We start from the raw sequence: 26,398 nt of genomic DNA, 5'->3' as shown, positions 1-26,398 counted from the left end.
CGAGGTGGTGTACATGGTTCTCCCCCTCCTAATTTAATCCCCACAACAACCCTGTGAGGTAGGTTAGGCTGAGAGGCAGTGACTGGCAGAAGATCAACCACTGAGCTTCATGGTGGAGTGGGGATTTGAACCCGGTCCTCCAGGTCCTAGTCCAACACTAACCACTACACTGCATAGGGTGTCCCAGGTTCGTTTTGGGAGAAAGGCGGGGATATAAATTTAACAAACATACAATAGATCTTAAATGTATGTTAAACAGACATACCTTCAACCCTGTTACAGTAGGAAATTGGTGATAATTTACTTACCATTGCTGAGATTATAATAACAACATCTGTCGTCAGCCAGGGAATCATTCGCAAGAAACTGTCGTGGATAGCACAGCTACCCTGGTATTGGTACTCTAATTAGCACGTAGTTTCCCCCCCTCCCCCATCTGCTCACTCATAGTTCCTGGAAGGGCTCCTGTCCCTTTAACACCTGCATGGCAGGCAGAAGTTCAACAAGTGATGATGTCCCCATTACTACATTTCCAAGCTTTGGAGCTCTGCACCTATTTATTGACTTGTGAGTGTCTTTCTTACATGCAAAACGAAAGGTAGCCGTATTGCTCCATAAGAAAAAAAGATCCCATAGTAGGGCAATATTTTTATTTTTAATCCCTTAAGGTACAGCAGGAGCGCTTTCCTTCTTTTTTTTTGTCTCCCAGCTCTCGTTGGTTCCCTCTCCTTTCTCTGCGCTCTCCGATTGGCTCGTGGAAGTGAGCGAGGTGGGACTTTTTTAAAAAAACTGCGAAGGGTAATTGACGGAAGGGGGGAGAAGAATAAAAGGGGAAGAGTCGATCTTTACCACTTCAACGCTGTGGCCACGCACTGCAGCGGCCTGATTGGCTGGTGGAACCGAAGCCGTAACATCCGGGTACTGTATCGAAGCTAGCCTGGAGTAAGGCAGAAGGAGGAGCCAAGGGAGTGACGGACCAGAGAGGGAACCGCCCAAGTCTGCCAAAAGGGTTACTGCGCCTCCTCTTCTAGCAGGTGAGGAATCCTTTCTCTGGTCTCTCTTTCCCGCTTTACGGAAGATAGCATGCCCGAGGACGGGTCTAGCCCGCTTTCCTCTTCCCAATGCATAATCCTTACTATCTTTACAATGCCGCTTGTTCCATCCCATAATACATGGGGGAGCCCATGACAGGTAAACCTTTTCTCTCCATCCTATTCTTCCTTCTTTCCTCAGAAGGTTTTTGTGTAATGTGCTTCCTCGTTGCCCAGATGCCAGAAGCCTCAACATGCATTTCCACCACGTAAGATCTTCCATTTTCCCAGCCCCCTCGCCGCATAGCGGGAGTCCCTCCACTTCTGTTCCATAATATTTCCCGTTCTTTTTGCTCGGTGATATTGCCACCTCCCCGCCCCCATCCAGGAAAGCCTATTTCTGAGGTCCTGATTATTCATTACTACAGCTGGTTTGCAGGGAGAAAGGTGGGGAGGAGCAACTCCCCTTTTCTCTTCATCCTATAATGTTCTCTGTTCTCTACTTTTAGGTGAAGGTGGGTGGGATAAGATATTCTCCTTAGCCGTTCCCTGTTCTTCTCTCTCGCATCCCACCACCTGGTGGGGGCTAGGCTGTCTTTCTTTGACCATCCCATAATGTATCCCTTTCTTACCCATTCCAGACCTGGCAGGCTTTTCTGCCCCTACCCCCCCCAATCTCCCTCCCCCCGTCCCAGGAATTCAAGAGCAGCAGCTACTGCTGCTACCGTTGTCTTTTTGCTGTCCTCGCATCATTCTTGTAGCTTGTAAAGGAGGTGTTTCTTTTTGCCTGCTTGTGAAATAGGATAGCTTTTTTCCCCAGCATCCCAGGTGATGATTAACTGCAAAGCTGTGTGCATCTCTCTTTGCGCTTTGTGCAACTGTAAGGCTGCTTATCCCGTTGGGCTCTCTGAAGCTGAGTGGGCTCTTGGTTTTCTGAAATGACAGATAACCCCATTCAGTAGTAAGATCTCCCAGACCCTAATCCCCCTTTTGGTCATGATTTGTCCATTTCTCTCTGCTATTGGTCCATCTTAATATGTTTTTGCATAGCTGATGGCTGTAGCAACTGGAAGTCAATTACCAGAAATAAACAGTTGACTGACTAAAATAAACCATACTGTGTAGCTGATAGTTCTAATAATGTTGGTTGTAGCTGATAGTTTTAATAAACTGGTCAATGTGTTCCTCCTTTCTGTTCACTGGGGAAGAATGGTATCATTAAATGCAGATTAAAAGTGGTAGAACAAATAAAGTAGCTTGAGCAACTTGAGCAACTCAGTCAGATCAGCTTGATCGTACAACAGAATGTCCAAAGTACTCCACAGCTGGCTCTATTAACTATTTTTATGGGTGACCAAAGAGACCCTTTGCACAAGGAATTAATTGCCCTTCTCTAGTAACTGCCAGTCAACTGATTGCCCAAACTTGGAAGGGGCTGGACAGCTTATATCAAAAGGCGTGGCGATGGAAGTTATGGACAATTTCCTCTATGGAGAAGCTGACAAAACAGTTGAAAGCTTTAAGCAGACAGCAATTGGACAATGACTTTATTGAAATTTGGTACAATTTTATAACATATATGTCTGCCAACAAATAGGACCTGCATCCTCTGGCTTCACATGGCCAGTTGTGTGTAGTTACTGGATGAGATCTTGTAAACTATTACCTTGATGGGGATGGGTGGGGGGAATTCAGTTGTAGAGTACTGTTTTTTCTGAAAAACCTCTGCCCTATATGACCAGCTGATGAGGTCCTTCTGGTTCTATTTTTGCCTATATAAATGGCCAGTAGGGCCTTTTCTGCAGTGCTGTCTGTACCATGGAACCACCTTCTCTCTGAGTATAGGTGAACACTCTCATTAATGAAGTTTAGGCACAAATTTAAAAACACATTTGCTTTTAAATGTCTGTGAGCTTCACTGGTGTTTGATCTCAGAATCTTCTAATTTTAATGGTGCTTTGTCTTTAAGTTGCATTTTCCACCTATAGTGTCATGTTTTCATATGTATTTTAATATTGTTGTATACTGCCTTGAGACTGGACATGGCAGGTAATATAGAAATATTTTAAGTAAATAATAAATAATTTTAATAGGTAAATAATGCTCTCTGGAAAAGCAGTGCTTTCACTGTGTGTCAGAAGTTAAGCAATGAGGGAGCTAAATGGAATTCTTGCTAGAGTTTGGGGGCTAGCATTGTAAAGGCCCTGCCTTGTGTCTACCTGCCATATCTCATCTGGTGGTGAAGGGGGACCTGAAGCAGGGCAATGGATGATGTCCCATGTTGGTCCTTAATTATTTGAGTTTGGTATTTTGTCACAGAAGGCTGCAGACCATGGCGGAGCCGCAGATAGAAGATGAAGGCGAGGAAGCAGCGCAGGGTCAAGCCAAGCAGGAACCAGCTCACCAGGCCACAGTGGCAGCCAAGAACCTCGCTATCTTGAAGGCCCATTCCTTTGATGTCACCTTTGAGGTGGGGGACGAATATGAGGTTATTGAGACGATTGGCACCGGTGCTTACGGTGTAGTGAGCTCGGCACTCCGCAAGGATACAGGTAAGTGGAGGAGGGTAGAGCCATGCTGGATGGAAGTTGAGAGAACTCCTGCGTCTTGTCTCTAATCATGCAAAGAGGCGGGGCGTATCCAAATCTGGAGGATACAGTTATCAGTGGCTACCAGCCGCGATGGCTTTGTTCTTCCTCCGCTGTGAGAGACAACATGTCAGTTGCTGGGAACTGCAAGTGGAGAGAGTTGCTGTTGTGCCTAGGTCCTGCTTACTGTCTTCTCCATAGACATCTAGTTGGTCACTGTGAGAACAGAATGCTGGACTGTGGTAGACCTTTGGCCTAATTCAGCAGGGCTGGATTACACCCACCAGCTGCAGCCAATGATTGTGGTCCTGGGGAACCTGTCTTGCTTGGCCAACCTGTGCTCCGTTGCCTCGAGCACTTTTCTCTCCAGCTCTGCTCATTTCCAGGACTGGAGCCTGGCTGGAGAGAGAAGTTCCTGAGGTAACAGTTTGGGCGAGTGAGCCACGTCCTTGATGTTAAAAAAAAAAAATAGAGCTCCCCCCCTTCATATGTGAACAAGGCAGATGCATGACTAAACAAACATGGATGCCCCATCACATTTAATTTGGCTCAGAGGGTTGGATGTGAGGCAGGGAGAGCTGGTTTGAAACCTTGCTTGGGCAGGAAGCTTAGCAGGACAGACCCACTCTCAGCCTACATCACAAGGTTGTTGTGAGGGGAAAATACCATATTGCCCTCCATGGGAGGGAGGGGAAGAGCAGGAAGCAAATGCATGATATGTTGGATGTATGAATTTTATTCCTCCTTGAACATTTTGAACCGATTTTACCTGTTTTTCCCTTTCCAGGACAGCAGGTGGCGATCAAGAAAATCCCCAATGCCTTTGATGTGGTGATGAATGCCAAGCGCACGTTGCGTGAGCTGAAGATCCTCAAACATTTCAAGCATGACAACATCATTGCCATCAAGGACATCCTTAAGCCTTCTGTGCCTTATGCTGAATTCAAATCTGTGTAAGTGCTTTTCGCCCTCCTTCCATCCCCTGAAAAGAGGGGACCCTTTTTCTCTTTTATCTGTTATCATTTTTTAAATATTTTTTCAAATATCCTAAATTACATTATCATAATAATTAATATATTCCCCCCTTTCCAAAGTCATTTAATCATATATATAATTATATATCATGTATTTCAATATCCCCTCGCTGGATCATCACCTTGTAGTGGTGAGTGGGCTTGCGTGTTCCAATGAACCCTGTGAGCGATGCCGTTGGGAGTCATGTACTCCCAGCAGGGTCACCCATGGCGGTAAGGTCAAGGGAGAGAAACCAGACAAAGAATGATCCAAGAATGTCCTCAACGGCAGAACAGGCGGAGGATAACAATGTGTGTTACAACAGCTGTGAAGGCGGATGAAGGCTGCAGCAGATAAAGGACTTCCAATCATCATGGTATCCATGCCATTGGATCAAAGCCTTTTTCTGTCAAGATTGTGTGTTGATTGTGGTGCACCGATCTCCCCACGTGTAAAAAAGTCACGCACAGGCGTCTTCCATACAAAAGTCCCATGGAAAGACTTTATTTTGGAAGACAATCTTACTCGGTCACGAGTGATCGCCAAGCTAGATTTCATTATAAACTGTCACAATTCTGTAATAATTGTTTGTGTATATTAAATAGAATTCTTTTTCTGCCAAGAACAGATAGCTTTACAATATTTGCAATATGCAATATTCCACAATATTTGCAATGCACACTTACAATATTTTAATGATTTCATCATATTACTTTTTTTGCCCAAAAGTATGTAGGGATTTACAGCATCATTTGTCCTTTTATGTCAGTAAGCTATAAAGAGACTTCACTTTTCAATAATGTTGTTTCGCTGTCTGGTTGGTTTTGTCCTAATAATGTTGGTGGCTGGGAGATGGGTTGGGTTCTCGATATGGTTTTAGGTTTTCTAGTATGAAGACACATTCCATTCATAGGGTTACCCACGTGGCTGATACCTTACTCACCTGTGTGGTATTTTTCACCACTTGGACTGGCTGTCAGTTATGCCATGAGAAAGGTGGGGGACTTGAGTCAGTTCTGCAACCCTCTCTAGCCCTGTCTAAAAGATCAGCCCTGTGACTGTACCACTTCAGACTATAGATGGGGGGGGGGAGAATTGTGTATTTGAATGTAACTTTTTTTTTTTTGCAGGGGGGGGACTTCACCTCCTTGTGGAAAGTGAGCAGCTCTTTTCCCTGACTGCGGCTTTTCCACAGTCAGGGACTATGGCTCGCTGGAGAACATTCAAACTTGAAATCGCATGTGGAACACTCCAGGGTAGATAATATCATATGACTTTCTGCATGTTAGAATTGCCTTGGAGTGCCTGAGTAGTCCTTTCAGGGCAAGGAGGGGGCAATGGGCAGTAATGGTGGAAGGCAGGGGTCCATGATGACACTGGCGAAGATGAAGATGGGCTGCTAAAGGTGAGGTAGTAAGCCAGGTCCAAGATCTTCATGGTTGGATGGCACCCAGACCAGTGAAGTTCTAAGGTGTTCTTAAGTTCCAGGAGGGTAGATTTCTTAGGAGCCCTTCTAGATCATGCCAAAGGCTCATCTAGTTCAGCATCCTGTTCTCACAGTGGCCAGCCAGATGCCTCTGGGAAGTCCACAAGCAGCAGCACTTTTCTCCCAGCAACTGGTTCTCAGGGGTGTGCTGACTTTCTGGAGGCAGCTTATCCACAGTCACTTGCAGCCCCTTATAGCTTTCTCCTGCTTGAATTTATCTAACCCCCTTTTAAAGCCATCCCAGTTGGTGGCTGTTGCTACATCCTGTAGCAGTGACTTCCCTAGCATAACTGTGCGCAGCGTAAAGAAGTATTTCCTTTTATCTGTCCTGACATCTCCCAGTGTTGCTCTCTCAGCCTAACCTACCACACAGGGTGGGGATAAAAGGGAGGAGGCAAACTTTGTATTTTATTTTTCCACCCAAGTAGCTCAAGACAGGGTTTAAATGGAAGGAGTGAATGAATGCATCTTACCACAACCCTCCTCTTCCATTCCTTTGTTCTTCTTTCCTTTTCTAAAGGGCCATTCATCCATGTTGCTGCTTTAGTGTCCTTTATCTATCATGTTCCTATCATGCCCTTCCTTCAAGGATCTCGGGCACATTACCCATCTGCACATGTTTTATCTTCCCAACATGTGGTAGGTTAGGCAGAGAGAGGCAAGGACTGGCCAAAGGGTACCCAGTGAATATCACGGTAGAGCAGCGTTTAGGCTCTCTCCTTGACTGACCAAGCTGTTTGTCTCCCCTGGCCAGGTATGTTGTGCTGGACTTGATGGAGAGTGACTTGCACCAGATCATTCATTCATCTCAGCCCCTCACCTTGGAGCATGTGCGCTATTTCCTCTATCAGCTCCTTCGGGGCCTCAAGTATATCCATTCGGCCAATGTCATCCACCGGGACCTTAAGCCGAGCAACCTCTTGATCAATGAGAACTGCGAGCTTAAGATCGGCGACTTTGGCATGGCCCGGGGCCTCTGCACCAAGCCCGATGAGTATAAGTACTTCATGACGGAGTACGTGGCCACTCGCTGGTATCGAGCACCTGAACTGATGCTCTCCCTGCACGAGTACACCCAGGCCATAGACATGTGGTCGGTCGGATGCATTTTTGCCGAGATGCTTGGGCGGAAGCAGCTCTTTCCGGGGAAGAACTACATCCACCAGCTGCAACTGATCATCACAGTCCTGGGGACCCCTCCAGCCAAAGTGGTCCACTCCATCGGGGCTGACCGGGTGCGTGCCTACATCCAGAGCTTGCCGTCACGCCAGCCAGTGCCGTGGGAGAGCCTCTACCAGAATGCTGACCGGAAGGCCTTGCTCTTGCTCTCCAAGATGTTGCGTTTTGACCCCCGAGAGCGCATATCAGTGGTGGAGGCCCTGAATTACCCCTTCTTGGCCAAGTATCACGACCCAGACGATGAGCCGGACTGTGTCCCGGCTTTCGATTTCGACTTTGACAAACGGGTGCTCACCAAGGAGCAGATCAAGGAAGCCATTGTGGCTGAAATCAATGATTTCCACGAGCGCAGGGAGGGCATTCGGCGGCAGATCAGCTTCAAGCCCGCGCTGAAGCCGGCTGTTGTTGGTGGCTGTGAGGATGCTTCCTGCCAAACATTGCTTCTCTGTTGCCACGATGTTGATATGCCCAGTGCTGGCTCGCCTCGAGCTGGAGATGGTGACTATGCTATGGCATCCCCCATGCCGTACTTGCTGCCGGAGACTATCGACCTCACCTCTCCTCCTGTGGCCTCTGCAGCCGTGCAGCCTGAGGTAAAGGCTGAAGCAGAGGCTCCTGCTGCTGTACCACCCAAGCGGGAGGGGGCCATCTCGGATGACACCAAGGCTGCCCTCAAGGCTTTTTTTTTTAAATCTGCTCTCCGGAATAAGAACAAAGGTAAGAGTATTATTGGGGTATTTTTTGGAGTATTATTTGGACAATTTATTCACTGCTTATATTTAAAGAAAACTCTAAGCAAGCCTATGTTTGCAACATAGGTTAAAAGATCTTAAATAAACAGCCCATACAAAAGATGCTGGGGAGTTTCTGCTTTCTGTACAAACACAACTAACAAACAGAACTGCTTCTTCAGCATGAAAGTCAACGTTGCACATGAAAATCAGCTACAGAAAATACAAGGAAAATTTGTAATAAACATAGTAAACAACTAAATAAAAAATCCCGTACAGCAACGGGAAGTAAAACAGGAAGATCAACTGCAAAGTTAAAAGCCTTTGTGTAAGGAAGCAGTGCAAGAGGGCCCAATGGACTGGAAGCTTAAGTTTCATTTACTTTTTTTCACGTGCATGCCCTCTTAACCTTCTTTTTAACCCAACCTTCTGCTTCAAAAGCCTTCAAGGAAAAACAAAGTAAATTCTAGAACCTTGCCCCCCCCCCAATCCTGTGAAACTCCACCTGGAAAATCCTCCTTTAAAGGCAGAACAGTGAAGATCTGCATGAAATACTTTCCATAAAATGTTAGGAGGAATAGCAGCACAATTCTGTGCATGCCTGAGAAGTAAATCCCATTGAGTTCAATGGGACTTACACCCAGATAAGTGAGTATTGGATTGCGGTCTGACTGTTTCTAAAATGGCACCAGCTTTACTTTCTTTCAGGCACCAAATGGTTGGTGACGTATGGAAGTTTTTGGGAAAGGTGTTCTATGAACAGGCACTGTCATAGAAGATGCATTACCCTGTGTTGCATCCTAACTTCAGAAGTAGCAGAGGGGGAGGGGGGTATCTAGAGCACGGAGTCATCAGAGGATTGCAAAGGAATGGGCAGGGTTGTTGGGGAGCAGGCTGCATATAAAAGACTGTCTGCTTCCAAATGAACCTGCCCGTTTAGAACATTATAGGTCAAAGTCAGACCTAGAAATGAACTAGAAGCCAGAGAAGATCATCTTAACACCCAGTGCAATATATTTGAGCCTCTATATACCAGCGTGGCTGCTGTATTCTGTGCAAGCTGAAGCTTCCTAGTAGTCTTCAAGGCAGACCTATGTATGGACTATGGTAGTCTAGCATGTTGGTGTTAACAAGGGCATGGGTAAAAAATGGGTTTATGAACAAGGGATTTTTCTGGGAAGAAAGAGGGGACCAGTGTGTGACAAGCAACTGGAGGTCAAACTTTTGCCTCTTGAATGGTGATGTCTGCCCACACACCCCCAGTTATTCATCGAGAGGCCAAAGGGATATGGAAGGTGGAAAGGACAGTTACAGCAATAGGATTGGTTGGCAGGTTGCTTTGGAGGGTGGGGAGAAGCTTGTGTAGGGCCTGGGCTGACGCCAGGCATGACTGGGACCTTGGGCACCAGCCTGCTCTGGGCCCATGGTGCCCCCCCGCACAGTCGTGCAGCCCCGTGACATCTACCTGCATGCCCCACCTACCTCTCCTGTTGCGGTGAATGCTGGCCACACTGTGTGTGCATGCCTGCCGTCAACCAAGGTGGCGGTGGAGGCATCGGCCCCTTAGGGAAATCTGGTTGATGGCAGGCATGCATGTGCAGCATGGCCAACATTCGCCACAATGGGAGAGGTAGGTGGGACATGCAGGTAGACGTCACAGGACTGCATGATGGTGTGTGTGTGCCTGGGAGCTCCCTTTCTGCGATCCGTGGCAGGGTTGGGAACCGATGCTGCCTCAGATTGCGGAACTGGAGCACTAATCACCCACCCTAAGGAGGGGCCCCTCTGGGCCGCAGGGGTCCTCGGCCAGGGCCTGACCTGGCCACCCTCTGGCACCGGTCCTCTGTAGGGCTTTGTTCCCCCACTCTGGTAATCTTCTCAATTTTAAGGCTAAGTGGGTGCAACTGGCATCCACCATTTAGGCAAGTGCCACATACAACTAGATGAGGAACTGTGGGTGTGTCTGCAAATGCGTATGATCATAAAAAGAGCCCTGCTAGTTTTATCCAAGGGTCCATCTAGTCCATGAGATGTTGTTGGACAACAACTCCCAGCATCCCTGACCTTTGGCCAGGTTAGCTGGGGCTGATGGGAGTTGAAGTCCGACAACATCTGGAGAGCAGCAGAGTTCCCATCCCTCATCTTAGTCTATCATCCAGTTTCCACCAGGGCCAGCCAGGTGATTCTGGCAGTCTACAAGATGAAAAACAGATGTCAAAGTTTGGTGAAAATGTTGATCTCCCCTCCATTATTCAGGGAGGCAAAGGAAGTGAGGGGCTGATAGGCAGCAGGATCATCTACCCTTTGAGTAGCCCATCCTTCCCCAACTTGGTGCCCTCCAGACGTTGGGACTATAACTTCCATCATTCTTGACCACTGGCCATAGTGGCTGGGACTGATAGAAGCTTGGAAACCAAAATGCTGGAGGGCACCAAATTAGGGAAGGCTGCCTTAGGTGGTCTGTGGAATCTTCCAAAGATGTGATCTGTATGAAGTAGTTATTTCAGAGCTGCACTGTTAGGAAGGGTCACAAATTTAGTGAAGCTAAGTGTCCTTGTATGGAAAGGTGTGTGGTGTTAAACTAAGTTGTTGCTTGATTCTGATCGCAAGACGGGGGTTAGTAATGCAGGGCAATAGTAAGAATTGCATGAAAGCGGATACAGTAATACCTCAGTTAATGAATCTCCAGGAACTTAAGCTCCTTTTAATGAAGGCTTTAAGGTGAAATTGACAAGCTTTGCTTTGCTATGAATACAGTAGGGCCCTGCTTTTCAGCGTTCCGCTAGTACAGCGGCTAAAATTAAAGTAAGGCCCCACTCATACAGCGCTTGTTCTGCTTTTACGGAGTTTTTTGGGTGTCGGGTGCCATTTTATTGACTGAGTTCTGCTTTTCGGCGGGTTTCGCTTTTGGGGGGGGTCTGGAACGTAACCCGCCGTATGAGTGGGGCCCTACTGTATGCTTTGGAGGCTGTGCCTTTGCTTTAAGGTGAAACTGACCAGCCTATCTGTTTGCTTTGCTATCAATAAAGGGTGCCTTTTGCTTTGCTAGGGTGAAACTGACAAGCCTATGTGTTTCCTTCACATTAAAGAGATCTCTTGCCTTCTCCCAGGGTTGGGGAAGGAAGGATCCAATACGATTCAGAGGAGGAGAAGGAGGGGAGTGAGAGTGGGTGGATCGGCACCCTTTAAAGCCCCTGTTGAAGCTGCCCCCACCATCTATGAGCGGGTGTAGGAACCTATTCGTATTCTTTCCATGTTACCAAAGTTTCTGTTAAAGAAGTAATGTCCAGCAATGCATCTTCATTGTTGTTGTTTATTAAATGTATATCCCGCCCTTCCTCCCAGTAGGAGCCCAGCTTGTTAACCGAGGTATTTCTCTCTCTGTCTCTGTCTCTCTCTCTGTGTATTCTTTCCCCAGCATTCCCTCCTAAAGCCACTCTGTTTGTTTTACAGATACCCCCTCCACTGTCCCGGAGGTGCCCGATATCCGGAGACCAATAACGGCGAAGGAGCGGCAGCGCGAGCGAGAGGAGAAACGCAAACGCCGCCAGGAGCGTGCCAAGGAGCGTGAGAAGCAGAAGAAAGAGAAAGAGAGGGAACGGAAGGACATGTTGACAGAGAACGACCGGAACCTTCTGGAAAGGTGGACCAAAATGGTCGATCGTACCCAGCACAAGCCGGTCCAGAATGGGTCTGCGATTCCACCGCAGGCGACTGCTGCCAGCCACATCTTGCCTCAGGCCCCTCCCCCCAACCCCTTGCCACCTCAACTGCCCCCCGCCAGCCATATACCACAGACCCCTTCCAGCAACACCCCTGCGCCTTCCGATTTCCTGTCCTTCTCAGATGAGGGGGTGCCTGGCTTGGGCGGACCCAAGTTGACCCTCGTTCCTGTGGGTGCGGAGCTAGCCCCCGTCCAGGGCTCCAGCGCCAATGTGGTTCACTTTTTCCCAGCGCAGACTGCCCCATTCCTGGTCGCTGCTGCCCCAGCATGCCAAAAAGCCGCCCCCTCCAAACCGGAGTGCCTCCTCAGCGTTAAGTACGCCCCGGGCCAGATCTTCCAAGCTCCGTACAGCGTTGCAGCCCTGAATGCCTGGAGTGGTGTCCCCCAGTCTGAAAACTGGGCTGTGGCCGGGCATCTGCCGGTGACTCAGCCAGAGATGACGCCCTCTAATGGCACGCTGCCGGAACAAGCTGTGAGTTACGGGCCCAGGGCTGGTGCAGAGCAGCCCCTGTTTCTAGCAGACATGGGCAAGTCTGAACTGCCACCGCCAGGCTTGGTGGGGGAAGAAGCCCGAGAAGCCCCCCAGCACCAGGCGGCCTCAGGACAGCCATCAGAGCCTCCAGATATCAATGTGGTGACGCAGCAGTTGTCTAAATCCCAGGTAATGGGCTTTGGGTGGCTCTTCCTATGTGCCGAAGTGGCAGCTCTTGTTAGACCGGAAGAGGCCCTCCAGAAGTTGTTCTTGTTATGGTTATTATTAATCGAATTTATTACCTGCCCTTCACCCTGATGTCCCAGGGCGGTAACAGTTTGCAATACATCCTTTTGCTGGACTGCAGCTCTCATCATCTCTACTCATTGGCTGTGCTTGCTGGGGCTGATGGGAGCTGTAGTTCAGCGGCATCTGGAGGGCCACATGTTCCCCTAGATGCTCGCTTTCTTAGTGGCTAACCTGTTTTTTTGGCCTGAGGGCCACATTCACCCTTTGCAAACTCTTTCGGGGCCGCTTCCCAAGGTGGCTGTAGTCTCCCTGCTCATTGAATGAGCCATCTAATTTGTTTGCCCATTGGAGTGCTAGGCTAGGCAGAAAGACATGAGCCTCTCCTTTCTGTCCCCACCCCAATTTAATTTTCTTCTTGCTGCCACTGTCAAAATCAGTGGGGTCTTGTGGAGAGGTGCAGGAAAATTTGTTGGGAGTGGGGCCTGGATCCAGGCCGCTACAGAGATGACGTTGTACATGGTTCCACCCCCATCCTCCATTTCATCCTCACAGCAACCCTGTGAGGTGGACTAGGCAGAAGTAGTGTATGCGTGTGACTCATCCAAGGTCAGCCAGTGAGCTTCATGGCTGAGGAGGGATTTTTAAACCTGGTGCTCCGATGTTTCAGCTCTCTCCCTAGAGCAGGGTGGCTAACCTTTTTTTTTTTTTACCTGAGGGTCACATTCACCGTTGCCCAACCCTCCAGGGGCTATGTGTGGGTGGTGGTTGTGGTCACTGCACACTCTTGCATGTATGCGTGCACTCGCACACACAAACACACATCACACCCTTCTTGGCCGATCCATGCAGAACAGTTGAAGGGGTGAGTGTGATTGCCTCCTCCCTGCTCATCAAATGAGCAGTCTGATGGGCAGGGATGGGCCAATTTGCATCTGTATCAGGGTGCTGGGCTGGGTGGGAGGTTTAAACCTCTCTTCCTACTCCAGCGCTATGTCCACCTTAATTTTTTATTTTTGCCACTCTCAAAATTGTTGGGGACTTGTGGGGCAGAAAAACTTGGGGTGGTGGTGGCGGTGAGTGGGAATAATTCTCCAGGGCCTAGGGTCAGTCACCTCTGTTTTTTCCCTTCCCAGTTAACCTGCAGGCCCTTGCTTTTCCCTACTGGGACATCTGAACAGGAAAATGGGCCAGGAGGAACTCTGCACTTGCTTAGTGCTAGGTGTCCAAATTTTTCTAAACAAAAAAGTGGCAACCCTGTGTGGGTCACGGCAATTGGGGCGACCAGTGAATCTGTTGCATTTGCTGTGGAGCAGGAATGGGAGCCTGTGGTGTTATGGAAATATGCAGAGATACTCACCGTCTGAGCTGTGTGTGCGCCAGTGTGTGTATTTACCTAAGTAGGCTTTTACCCCGCATTTAGATCACTGAGACTTAAGAGTAAAATAAGAAAAGCTATCTTATTTATAGAAATACACAGTAGATAGGAAAAGCATACCTAGTTCCAACTAAGTTGGAGGTGCAATGCCCAGTCTTGGGTATTCCCCTCATGGCTCAGGAGAGAGGGCAAAGACAAAGATTTCTCCTCTCTCCTCGGACAGTCAAAGAAGAAGACAAAAGAGGTCAGCTTCCCTGAGCATATCTGTTTACAATGGAAGTTAGGTAGAGAAGAGCACAGGCAAAGGTAGGCAATCCTAGCCAGCTGGAGGACCCTAACTTTATTTTCCTTCTGGAACACAAACAAAAGAACCCAAACAGGAGTTGCTCTTGCCCCACTTCCAACATGTAGTCCTTTGGATGTTGATGACCTATATCTCCCATCAGCTTCAGCCAGCATGGCCTACATAGCCGGGGGAGATGGGAGTTGGAGTCCACCAACATCTGCTATGTGAGGGGTCTCTGTTGTGGTGTTGAGCCCTTCTGGGAGGGACTTCTAGAACAGGCATGGGAACCTGTGGCCCTCCTAATGTTGTTAGACTGCAACTCCCATAAGCTACAGCCCACATGGCCAGCAGTCTGAGATGATGGGAGTTTTAGTCCAACAACGTCCGGAAGGGCCACAGGCTTCCCCATTCCTTTTCTAGAAGAAAGATGTCTGCGTAATTAGCATGCTGTTTTTTTGTAACCTGTAATGCTTACTACAAAATACGAACAAAATTCACTATAGCCTGGATCCAGAGAATATCAGTGTTGACTGAATCCTATTGAAATAGTATTTAGTCTCAGCTAACTTGCCCCATTGATTTCAATGGGTCTTAAGCACAACTAATTTCTATGGACTTGGGCCAAAAGTTTCTTTAGTCCCCTCCCCGCTCCCCTTTGGATTGGTTATACCATGCAGCCTGGCAGAAGGGGACTATATTTTGTCCGCTGGTGTGAATGTTGGTGGCCTGAGAACTCTGTTGGTTGGCAGCGGAGAACAGCCTTATCTTAGGCTGGTCTCTGATGATAACTTGTAATAAGCTGATCTCTGCACGAGGAATGAGAGTTCTCTGTTTTCTTAATTCCAGGTGGAAGACCTCTTGCCTCCCGTCTTCTCGGGAACCCCCAAAGGCAGCGGCGCTGGATATGGGGTTGGTTTTGACCTGGAAGAATTTCTGAATCAGTCTTTCGACATGGTTGGGGAGAACAGAGAGAGGTAAGAGGTGTGTCCGTTTGGGTTTGGAGGTGGGGCAGAGTGGTGTAGAGTTCATCAGTAGAATTACCTGCACAGATACTCACTTTTAACTCAGGACTAGTACTATGACCCCTCACAGCCTTTCCCCCTTTCCCCTTGTCTCCCTTGCTCTCTGTGTTGTCTCCGAGTCCACACTCTGCTACAACAGATGTCCCAAGGAGCCAATCGGCATGAAAGGAGGGGCTGTGTGTTAGCTGCTGAGATGAGTCTGCTTTCACTCGGATTGGCTCCAATCAACACGAAAAGACAAGGACTCTTCTCAGTAGCTAACATGCTCCCCTTTCATCCTGATTGGCTCATACATAGGGACCTGGCTGGAGCCCTGCTCCCCAAAAACGTAAGGGGTCTGTGACCCCTTGTGATCCTGGACAACTGCACCCCTGTTTAAGTCTTTCCCTCTGAGCCACAAAATAGGAGGAGGATGGAGCCCAGTAATTAAGTGATCCACAGGCCAGCGACTTGCTTCTTGTGCCTGGTTCCAGCATTGCAGTCCCAGGATGGGATGCAGCTGTAGGCCTCCGTTTCGGTCGCTCCCTTGATTGTAAAGCTGCAGCTGGATGATCACTACTGTGAAAGCAACCAGATACCATCTCCCCACTGTCTTCTCTGGGTGGTCCTTTGTCCCTCCTCTGTAGCAGTGGTGGCTAGTGGCTCCTGGTCAGTGAGGCAGTGGAATCCGCTCCGGGTTTCAGACTGAACTTTCAAGGAGCTGTCCGAAGCACCTTGGACAGCTCCCTGAAAGTTTGGCCTAATCCCCACGCAGATTTCACTGCCCTGCTACACTGAGCTACCAGCCACCACTGCTCTGTAATAATAATAATAATAAATAATAAAATTTTATTTGTTAGTCGCCCATCTGTCTGACTTAACAGACACTCTGGGCGACTTACACAATATAAAACACAATTTAAAACATATTCATACAACAGTAAACCACCTGTTAGTAATAGCCTAACCCACCCCAGAAATCCCATAGGCCTGCCTGAATAACAAGGTCTTTAAGGCTCGACGAAAAGCCATCAGGGAGGACGCATGTCGAAGGTCAAAAGGAAGCAAGTTCCAGAGGGTGGGGGCCACGACCGAGAAGGCCCTCTCTCTGGTCCGCACCAGCCTAGCTGTTTTCACTGGTGGGACCGAGAGAAGGTCTTGTGAGGCCGATCTTGTTTGGCGGCCTATTTGGTGATACTGGAGGCGTTCCTTCAGATAAACTGGGCCGAAACCGTTTAGGGATTTAAAGGTTAATACCAACACCTTGAATTGGGCCCGGTATACAACTGGCAACCAGTGTAGCTCCATCAACACTGGGGTGACATGATCCCGGCGACGGCTTTGCTTTATTAAGCGTGCCGCCGCATTCTGTACCAGCTGCAATTTCTGGACCGTCTTCAAGGGTAACCCCACGTAGAGCGCATTACAGTAGTCTAATCGAGAGGAGGCCAGGGCATGTATCACTCGTGGAAGCAGATGTATAGGAAGGTAGGGTCGCAGCCTCTGTACCAGATGAAGTTGGTACCAGGCTGCCCGACTTACTGCAGCTACCTGGGGCTCCATGGACAGTTGAGAGTCCAAAATGGCCCCCAGGCTGCGGACCTGGTCCTTTAGGGGCAATCTCACCCCATTAAGCACCAGGTCAAAGTTTCCCAACCTTCCCTTATCCCCCACCAGTAACACCTCGGTCTTGTCGGGGTTCAGCTTCAGCCTGTTCTCTCCCATCCATCCACTTATGGACTCCAGGCAATTGGACAAGGTTTCCACAGCCAACTCTGGTGAGGATTTAAACGAGAGATAGAGCTGCGTGTCATTTGCATACTGATGACACTGCAGCCCAAAACTCCTGATGATACCTCCCAGCGGTTTCATATAAATGTTGAATAGCATGGGGGCGAGGATAGAGCCCTGTGGCACACCACAATTAAGGGGCCAAGGGTCTGAAACCTCATCCCCCAACGCTACTCGTTGATATCTGTTGGAGAGATAGGAACGGAACCACCGTAAAACAGTGCCTCCCATTCCCAATCCCTCCAAGCGATTTAACAAGATACCGTGGTCAACGGTATCGAAAGCCGCTGAGAGATCCAGGAGGACGAGGAAAGTATGTTCTCCCCTATCCAACGCCCTCCTCATATCATCCACCAGAGCGACCAAGGCTGTTTCAGTTCCGGGTCCAGTCCTGAAGCCCGATTGGAAAGGATCTAAATAATCTGCTTCCTCCAAGTGTGTCTGTAACTGTTTAGCCACCACACGCTCAATCACCTTGCCCAAGAATGGTAAATTGGAGACTGGGCGAAAGTTGTTTAAATCTTGGGGGTCCAAGGAGGGCTTTTTCAAAATAGGTCTTATCACTGCCTCCTTGAGGGCTAATGGCATTGCACCCTCCTCCAAGGATGCATTTACCATTGCCCTGATCCCTTTGCCCAGTCTCTCTTTACAGCTTACAATGAGCCATGAAGGGCAAGGATCAAGCAAGCAAGTGGTTGGTTTCACAGTAGAGAGCACCTTGTCCACGTCATCAGAGATAAGAAGCTGAAATCGATCCCAGCAGACCGGATTGCAACTGGCCGCCTCTGGACCACTACTTGTAACCACGATGTACGGAATCTTGCCCTTTAGGCGCTCGACTTTATCGGCAAAGTGTTTTACAAATGTGTCACAGGAGGCTTTTGAATGTTCCATAGGTTCCTGCGCAACTGGACCGACCAGGCTTCGGACCACTTGGAACAACCTCCTGGGACAGCACTCTGCAGACGTAATAGAGGCAGCAAAAAGATGCCTCTTTGCTGCCTTTGTTGCCTGCTGGTAGGCTGCTGTTGCCGCTCTAACCAGTGTTTGATCGCCTTCAGCGCGCGACTTCCGCCATCGGCATTCTAGTCGTCTCACCTCCTGTCTCAGACCGCGTAACCGTGGTGTGTACCAGGGTGCAGTCTGAGTTCTGTTCAGGGGGAGAGGACGTTTCGGTGCCACCCGGTCTATTGCCCTAGTGATCTCCTCATTCCACTCCATCACCAGGGTTTCGACCAGGTGTCCTTCAGTAAGCTCCAAATCACCCAGCGCATTCAGGAATCCTTTGGGCTCCATCAGGCGTCTGGGACGGACCATCCTAGTAGGTCCTTGTCCCCTGCGGAGGGTATGCGGCAGTGAGAGATCCATATTCACCAGGTAGTGATCTGACCATGACACAGGGCTAGAAAAAACATTCCGCATTTTCAGATCACTTCCCTTCTCTCCCGAGACAAACACAAGGTCAATAGTATGGCCGGCTACGTGGGTGGGACCTATATTACTTAGGTGCAGTTCCCATGAAGTCATGGTTTCAATGAAATCCCGAGGGGCTCCAGTGAGAGCGGCCTCGGCATGCACGTTGAAATCCCCCCAAACCAATAGATTTGGGGTAAACAACCGCACAGCCGAGACCACCTCAAGCACCTCGGTCAGGGAGTCTGCTGTGCAGCGGGGTGGGCGGTACACAAGCAGAATTCCTAAACTGCCCTTTGGTCCCAACCTCCAGTACATACAATCAACAAACTTGGTCTCGTGGAGAGGAGGTCTGGTGAGAACCAAGGACTCCCGATAAATAACTGCCACCCCCCCTCCCCGCCTACCAATCCTCGGCTGCTGTGCATATTGGAAACCCGCTGGACACATGGCCTTAAGTATGGGAGCTGAGGCCTCATCCAGCCAGGTCTCCGTAATGCACACCAGGTCCACGTTCTCATCCAGGATAAGATCGTGGATGAGCGATGTTTTCTGAACGACAGACCTGGGGTTACATAACAGCAGTCGAAGGTTGGATGGAGTCTTACATCCCCCAGTTATCTTCTGGTTTTGGGCAGGCCCGGAACAAGGGATGGGTATAATACATCTATCCCTTGTTCCCCTAACTTGGCGTGGCCTGCCACCCGTGCCCTTCCAGGATCTGCCACCAAGCCTCCTATGGCCGCGGCTCCCCACCACTCCCACAATATTCCCTTCCGACCTGCACATGACCTCCTCCCCATCTGCCAATCAGGCAGGCCCCCCACCCCTAAAATTAAAATTAAAAATAAAAAAAAAATTGCCCCCGTCTTCCTGGGGAGAGACGTTAGCTAAGCAGCAGCAGCGCAGGCAGGCAGATGGCTCTCCCTCCCTGGGCGGTGATGGTCCTCTTCCCCTTGCAGGCAGTGGGTCTCTTCAGTCTGTCTTTCCTGTGTCTCTCACCAGAACTCTTTCTCCCAATCTCTTCAGGCCAAAGCCCCTCCTAGAGCAGGCCTTTTTCTACCTTGAAGTATGCGCATGCGGTCAGGGATGATGGGAGTTGTAGTCCAAGAACATCTGAGAATTTCAGAACACCCTCCTAGTGCATCTCCTGTGCTCCAGGAACCCCGAAGAGAGCTGCGCTGCTCAGGGTTTATACCATTTTATACCCTCCGCACACACAAGTGTTACAGGAAGAGGCAAACTTTTATTTTACCTGCAGCATTATGCAAGTTGGTACATGTTTTGGTCAGTCACATTGTCTCATCCTTCCTTCAACCCCCCCTTTTCCCCTTTCTTCCACTCGATTAGTCAAGGCGACTCTGCCCCGCTCTCGGCCTCCCTCCTCGCTGATTGGCTAGAAGTCCATCGCATGAACCCTGCTGAGATGGAGTCCCTCCAGCAAGAGCTGCAGCTGGGCTCTCCCATGATCCTCTCTGATATTCCCGACCTGCAGGATGCGTGAAAAGCTGGCTGTCCCTTCTGCTGTCTTCCTCGCTGTTTTCTTTTCGGCTGGGTGCACCGAACACCTGAGATCCATTCGGGTGTTCTTAACGGCTGGTCTGTTTGCCTTCTCGACTACTCTGGCTGGGAACGTCACCACAGTGCCTGCTTTTTTTTTTTTTTTTTACAGCAAAAGCCGGATTGAGCTGGTGTTTTGGACTATCCACCGATAAAGGTCTGAGGGTGTCTCTGGTACACCTGTGTCATCCTGTGTGGGTTGTTGTAGGATGCATGAATGAAAGCTGTTCAGGTATCAACCTCGGTAAACAATACTAAAAGGGTGGGTGTGTTACCTGTTCCCTTTGGGAGAGGTGCCAAAGGAGCTCTTTCCTGACCCTTCACTGTGTTGTCCTTAACTCGTGCCCTAAAGCGTGGATGCCTCTCTTCTCACAATCAGGACACTGGAAGCTGTTTTGAGGGGAGAGTGTTCGAATCAACACATTTTTTTTCAGTGCTACTGATAAAGGAAGAGAAACATGAGTGCCAAATGCAGCTCCCTGAGATAAAAGGCAAACCATGTTCTAAAGGTGGTGTGGGGATCCTTTGGCCCTCTAGGTGTCGCTGAACTACAACTCCCTTCAGCCCCAACAAGCATTGCCAATAGCCAGGGATGATGGGGGGTGTTGTGGCCAGAGGGCCAAATGTACCCCATACTAGTGGTCCTTGTATGAGAGGGAGACCGTATCGGGGTATGTGTGTGTGACATAAAGAAAAGCCCTGCTGGATCAGGCCAGTGGCCCATCTAGTCTAGCATCCTGTTCTCACAGTGGGCAACCAGAACTCCACAAGCAGGACCTGGGTACAAGAGCAACTCTCCCACCTTTGATTCCCACCACCTGGCATTCAGAAATATACTACCTCCTACCATGGAGGCAGAACGTTGCCACTGTGGTTAGTGTAGCCATTGATAGCCTTATCCCCCATGACATTTCTCTAATCCTCTTTTTAAAGCCATCCCAAGTTGGTGGCCATCATTGCTACATCTCATGGGAGCAGCTCTAAGGCGCTACCTTATTTTGAAGAAAGTCGGTGGTTCATTCTGCCCACTGTTGTGTATTCTGACTTAGATGCAGCTCCTGAGATCTTGGGTAGAGGCTTTTACATAATTCCTTACACTGGAAATGCCAGGGGTTGAACACGAGACCTTCTTCAACCTGGGGTGGGGAATCGGTGGCCCTTCAGATGTTGCTGGACGCCAACTCCCATCATCCCTGGCCATTGGCCATGCTTGCTGGGGCTGACGGGAGTTGGACGTCCCCTATCGGGTTCCCCATCCCTGTGCCATAGCATTTGCTTTGCCAAGGAGCTTTGCACCACTTCCCAGCCTGTTTAACTTTCTTCTCTAGTGGCTCTCTCCTTCTGGGACCAGTGGAGGCCTCGTGCCAGCCTTCCTGGTTGTCGCCTTAGGCGAGGCCACTTTTCCGGGTCTCTGAAATGCTTGCTTTCCTGTGGGTGGCTGTGCTTCTTTGGAGGGCTGGTCTATGTGCCATGGCTGCCACACAAAGGTGGCTCGGGACAGCACCCGTTTCGCCACCTCTCCATGTGATTCCCTTTCTAGAGGGGACAGTTTGGGACATGGAAAACTGTCCTATACGGTATGAATACTGATCCAGCCAGCCCAGTATTGTCAGCAACTGTCCAGGGTTTCAGGTAGGGGGACTCAGCCCTCTCTGGAGATTCTGGGACCTTCTCCATGCAAAGGTGACTCACATGGTCAGCTACTCCAGTGTGTGTGCGCGTCACATATGAAAATGGTTTTGAGTGGCTTCCAGTTGGTTCTAACGGGGTAAGTGAGCCCTTGGTTAAATAGGGCCAGCAATGAAGGATGCCTCTTAAGCTGCCATCTTGCAACCCACCCGCCGTGTGGCACCCGATTCTCTCTACTGAGGAGCCCGACAGTTCCCTTGCTTAAGAGCTGCTCTTTCATGTAAAGAATCTCCAGACTTGGAGGGACTTGGCATAGCTGAAAATGTAAGGTGGTGATAGACCCATTTTTACTAGGATGAGGGTACCCCAAATTTCCAGGAGCGCCTTTGCAAGCCTTGCATACGTCAGTCCCCGAGATCTTGTTTACATAGAGATCCAGAAGATGTTATTTGTTTTTAACACACACGCAGAGATGAAAATTCCAGTGTTGGGGGTCATGGTGGCGGTGGGAATCTTGTTTTTCTTTCCTGTGGAATTGTGAATTTTGCATTGGAGAGGAAAGGTTACGTCTTCGTTCACAGTGGTCCACTAGTAAAACTCTTTGCTGCCCAGGATTGTAGGGGAACAATAACTAGGGCCTTGTTGACTTGAACTAAAATTATTTTGGGTTCATGTATTCCTGTTACATTGAGAGTAGCCATGGATGTCTTTTTGCAGTCCTGGTTTGTCAAGTGTTAACTCTTCAGTTGCCTCTCCCTACAGAGAGAGTAGTATTGGGTTTTTGCATAGATTTGTGGGATGGTATTTGGATGCTTTTGGTGCTGGGATAGCTGAATGGAAATACGAAACTCACCTCTGAAGATCCAGAGGTCAGAATTGAAATGGATTCTTGGGTGGGTGTATTTTTTAAAAAACCTTTCTGTGCACAATTTCTTTTGTCCCAAGCTTTGAGCGCTCCTGGCTCTGGTGTTGGAGGGTGTGTGTGTACGGTGCATTTTCTCCCAAATGATGGTGGTGTCTTTTGATGATTTTTGTCATTAAACTTTCTGTTAAAATGGTGATTTGTTAAAAAGCTAGAGCAATGTAGTGCTCGTATCGTGCTTCCCACATTTCCTGTAGGGTTTGGGACTGGGTGGATGACAAGAACACAGAAAGAGCCCTGCTGAATCACACCAATGGTCCATCTAGTCCAGCATCCTGTTCTCAAAGTGGCCAACCAGATGCCCATGGGTAACCCAAAAACAGGACCCGAATGCACAGCTTGCTCCATAACTTACTTTCTAGGAGAGCTAGAGACTTACTTTTTTAAAAAAATGAAAGCTCAAAGTCTCCCCCCTTGTGAAACGTAGCAACTGGCATTCAGAGGCTTCCATGTGGGCTAGTTTCTCCTGGAAAAATGATGTTTGGACCATAGGTCTTCCGTTGCCTAAACTGAATGTTTGGTAAACATTCCAGATGCAGAGCACTGAGATTCTCTAGCTTGGGGTGGAGAACCTGTAGCCCTTCAGATATTAGAGTCCAACTCTCATCAGCCCCAGCCAGCATGGACAGTGGTGGTTGGTTGTGATGGAAGGCGTAGTCAAGCAACATCTGGAGGGCTGCAGGTCCCCCATCCTCTACTCTCTGTGACTCAAGATGACTCTCTAAGACTACATGGGCATTAAAGCCTTGCCCACTGCTACTTCTACATGGATGAACTGCTTTGAGCCTGGCATGGAAGTGATTGGCCTGTGTGTTAATTCAGATCCTAACATAGACCGCAGTTGGCTATCTGCAAGTGTTGTCAACCTTTTTGGACCAGAGGGCACATCTCAAATTTTGAGAGAGTTCTGGGGGTGCCAGTCACAGAATGGTTGCCATGGGGGGCAGGGCATAACACAAAATTAGAAAGTAGTCATGGTGAAGCTTTCCCCATAATTGTATTTCCATACTCGAAAAGGCTTGGGCAGTTGACTTTCTGTCTGCCATACAACTGTTAAAGGCACAATAACCTTGTTTTTCTTCAATGCCAAACCTAAACCAAAGATTAAGTTGCCAAACAACTCGCTTATCAGTCACAGCTTTGACTTCACTCATTGGCTAATAACCCTTAGAGGCAGGAGGAGCCAGGCTGGCTCATTTCACCTACATTGCTTAGAAGGGTACCTGCACATTTTGCTCCATAACTTTCTTTCTAGGAGAGCCAGAGACTTTAAAAAAAAAATGAAAAAAATTATGGGCTCCCTGCTGGGGGCACCACTAAAGGCCTTTGCAAGTGCCATGGCACCTGTGGGGGATGAGTCGGTGACCCTTGGGCCGCTGCGGTGTGGGCGCTTAGGTCCAGATAAGGTCAAAACAATTCATACACCAGCTGCACATTATGGGTGGAAGGTGCATGCATATGGGAGTTTGCAAATCAATTGGGAGATGCTTGCCCAGGTGGAGCTGGTGAAATTTCACTGAGATCAATGAGGCCTGAATGACAGTCACCACATGCTGAAGCTGGGCTTGGGTGAAGAGGCCTGTCGGGAGCAATGGATATGGCTGCAATGATGCAAAGTTTATAGGCCTACAGTCAGACCTTTTAAATGCTCCTGCTTTGCAAATGGGGGGAGCTGGTGGCTTGCTCTAGAACTTTCTAGTCTGAACTGTATTGGGACTGGTCTGTTTTAATTGCTTTGCTCTTTTTCAACAGCGAAGTTATGTCTCAGGAACCTGAACATACGCACTTGCATATTCTTGCAAATCCATGTGATTTTTTTTTTTTAAATTAGGCACTAAGGCTTCCGTTGTGCAACACTGAATGCCCAGATGATTGCAACTGAAAAAAGATGTGTTTGGAATGCAGTCAGATTCCTCAGTGGTGCAGTAGCAAATGGATCTAGATCTTCGGCAATTTCTTGCCAAATTTGTACGAATACATCAGTTTGGATTCTTGTTCAAACTCATTGCCAGGAGTCAGGTTATAAAGAGAGAAGCAGGCAGGAAAAACCTGATTTGTCTTGTGCGGCTGATCTTTATGATCCTTGCATTCCTGGTAAGTTGAGTTCCTGTTCTACCTGAGGTGCTGTGAAAAGGAGCTGATTCTTCACAGCATGAGGTGATCCGGTGTGTGATGAGAAGGAACCGGAGGACACCTGAACTGGAAGCCTGGCCTTGGTGAATGAAAAGCAAATGCTTTTGAGTGAAAGACATCATTTTGAGGCTTGGAATCTTCTGTGCGCCACCTCTGTGGCTCTGATACGGGCTTTCTTGAACACTTTTGAGTCTCAGTCCTTGCCAGAAACTTACTTCCACTTTTGCCTTATCTTGAGAAGCAAATGGGAAAAAAATTAGTAACCGGGATCTGAAAAACAGTGATAAATCTGTTTTTCTTCTTAGTAAGATAAGGTTCTCGTGTGATTTTATTTAGACAAGACTCTCATTTCTTATTACGATGGAGCAGGAAAATATATTAATGTGCAGTAATGAAAACTGGATTTCTTGGTTCTGCTGAACCACCCATAGGTTTTATAGCTAGCGGTTGAAACTGAGTGATGAGTAGAGATGAAATGCTTGCTGGTGTTTTGGGTTTTGCCTTTTCCTTCCTGTTCCCACCAGGTTTTTGTTCTCCAAATCTTTTGGAGAGAAGCTTTAAATAAATAGTGGATTCATCCCAACGTCAATAGAAAGTCGGCATCAGGCAAGGGAACTTCCTGCTGTTTTTGTTGCTGATTCCTTTCATCCCAGTGGAGGAGGAATGTTTCAGTACCGGATATTTCATTTAAATATGGTTGGGCTGATTTGCTCTTAAAGCGCTTCGCCCCAGAGGTCATTGCATTTAGCCTTGTAATGTTTTGTTTTGCCAAGGAACTCACAAACGGTTACCCAGCTGCAGCCAGGGTGTGCCAGGGTTGCCCAACTGAAGCAATGAATATGGGGCAGGAGATTAAAAAACAAACTTCCACTGAAGCAGAGCTTGGAAAAGTTACTTTTTTGAACTACAACTCCCATCAGCCCCAGCCAGCATGGCCACTGGATTGGGCTGATGGGAGTTGTAGTTCAAAAAAAGTAAGTTTTCCAAGCTCTGCGCCAAATGAAAGATGAAGCAGTTGTGTGGAGATCCTTCCACACACTCTAATGTATTGGATTTCCCTTCTGCTCTGGGACAGGGGGAGAACGGGCCTGAGTCAGAGAGCACTGCTCGGAGCCAGAGGGCCCTTTGCTCTACTTCCGGTGTGGCTGAGTCACCTCCTGAATCAACGTTTATACCTAGAGGGGTCTGGTGAGTGGAATCTTTTAAAAACTGCAGTGGCAGAGAGGATGAAAAGCGTACACTTGTCCATAAGAGAGACATGGAGCGTGTGGCATTAATAAGTCTTCCCACTCAGGCGAGGCACAATTAGTCATTTAAAAATTTAAAGCCAGAATATCTTCCTTCCTTGCCCAGAATTGAGGTGAGAATCCAGGGGACAGAGCATGCCTTTTCCTCCCTACTAAGTAAGTTCCCCAATTTGAACTTCTGTACAATGAGATTCTTTTGAAAACTATTTCATCCCTTTTCCTCCTTATGGAACGTCTTGGTTGAAGGAGTTTCAAGAGGAAAAGAATGGAATGTGCTACAAAGCATGGAAGGGCAGCCTTCATACCATTTTTTAAACGAGAAAGGCTTAAGATTTTTTTGAATAATAAAAAGATTCTCCCAGTTAATATTGTGTGGTGGTTAGAGTGATGGATTATGGCCTGGACAACCAGGGTTCAAATCCTCACTCAGCCATGAAGCTCACTGGGTAACCTTGGGCCAGTCACTGCCTCTCAGCCTAACCTACCTCACAGGGTTGTTGTGGGGATTAAAAGAAGAGGGGAGAACAATGTACGCCACCTTGAACTCCTTGGAGAAAAAATGTGATA

General features: G+C 48.4%; 1 protein-coding gene across 4 annotated transcripts; it reads left to right on the top strand.

The window, feature by feature from the left end:
* Positions 1-697: 697 nt before the first annotated feature.
* MAPK7 (mitogen-activated protein kinase 7) lies at positions 698-26,398 on the top strand. 4 transcript variants are annotated; one of them, XM_061591320.1, is made up of 7 exons: positions 698-1,034; positions 3,354-3,583; positions 4,407-4,572; positions 6,874-8,015; positions 11,483-12,414; positions 14,982-15,109; positions 19,691-26,398. In XM_061591320.1, exons 2-7 carry the CDS (start codon positions 3,364-3,366, stop codon positions 19,842-19,844), a joined length of 2,742 nt encoding a protein of 913 aa, XP_061447304.1. In that variant the 5' UTR covers positions 698-1,034; positions 3,354-3,363; the 3' UTR covers positions 19,845-26,398. The 4 variants fall into 4 exon arrangements, with proteins under 4 accessions (XP_061447304.1, XP_061447302.1, XP_061447305.1 ...); XM_061591318.1 differs by having other exon boundaries at positions 3,351-3,583; XM_061591321.1 differs by lacking the exon at positions 698-1,034 and adding an exon at positions 1,044-1,191.

The sequence above is a fragment of the Rhineura floridana genome, chromosome 11 (genome assembly GCF_030035675.1).
Source record: "Rhineura floridana isolate rRhiFlo1 chromosome 11, rRhiFlo1.hap2, whole genome shotgun sequence".
In the NCBI taxonomy this organism is placed as follows: domain Eukaryota; kingdom Metazoa; phylum Chordata; class Lepidosauria; order Squamata; family Rhineuridae; genus Rhineura; species Rhineura floridana.
This window is presented reverse-complemented; position numbering and strand designations above follow the sequence as displayed.

Bases quoted from the DNA above. Each gene is read 5' to 3' on its own strand.
- MAPK7 (XM_061591320.1), top strand. From the start codon at position 3,364: ATGGCGGAGCCGCAGATAGAAGATGAAGGCGAGGAAGCAGCGCAGGGT. The intron at 4,573-6,873 runs GTAAGTGCTTTT...TCCCCTGGCCAG, and splicing joins TATGCTGAATTCAAATCTGT to GTATGTTGTGCTGGACTTGA. The intron at 12,415-14,981 runs GTAATGGGCTTT...TCTTAATTCCAG, and splicing joins AGCAGTTGTCTAAATCCCAG to GTGGAAGACCTCTTGCCTCC.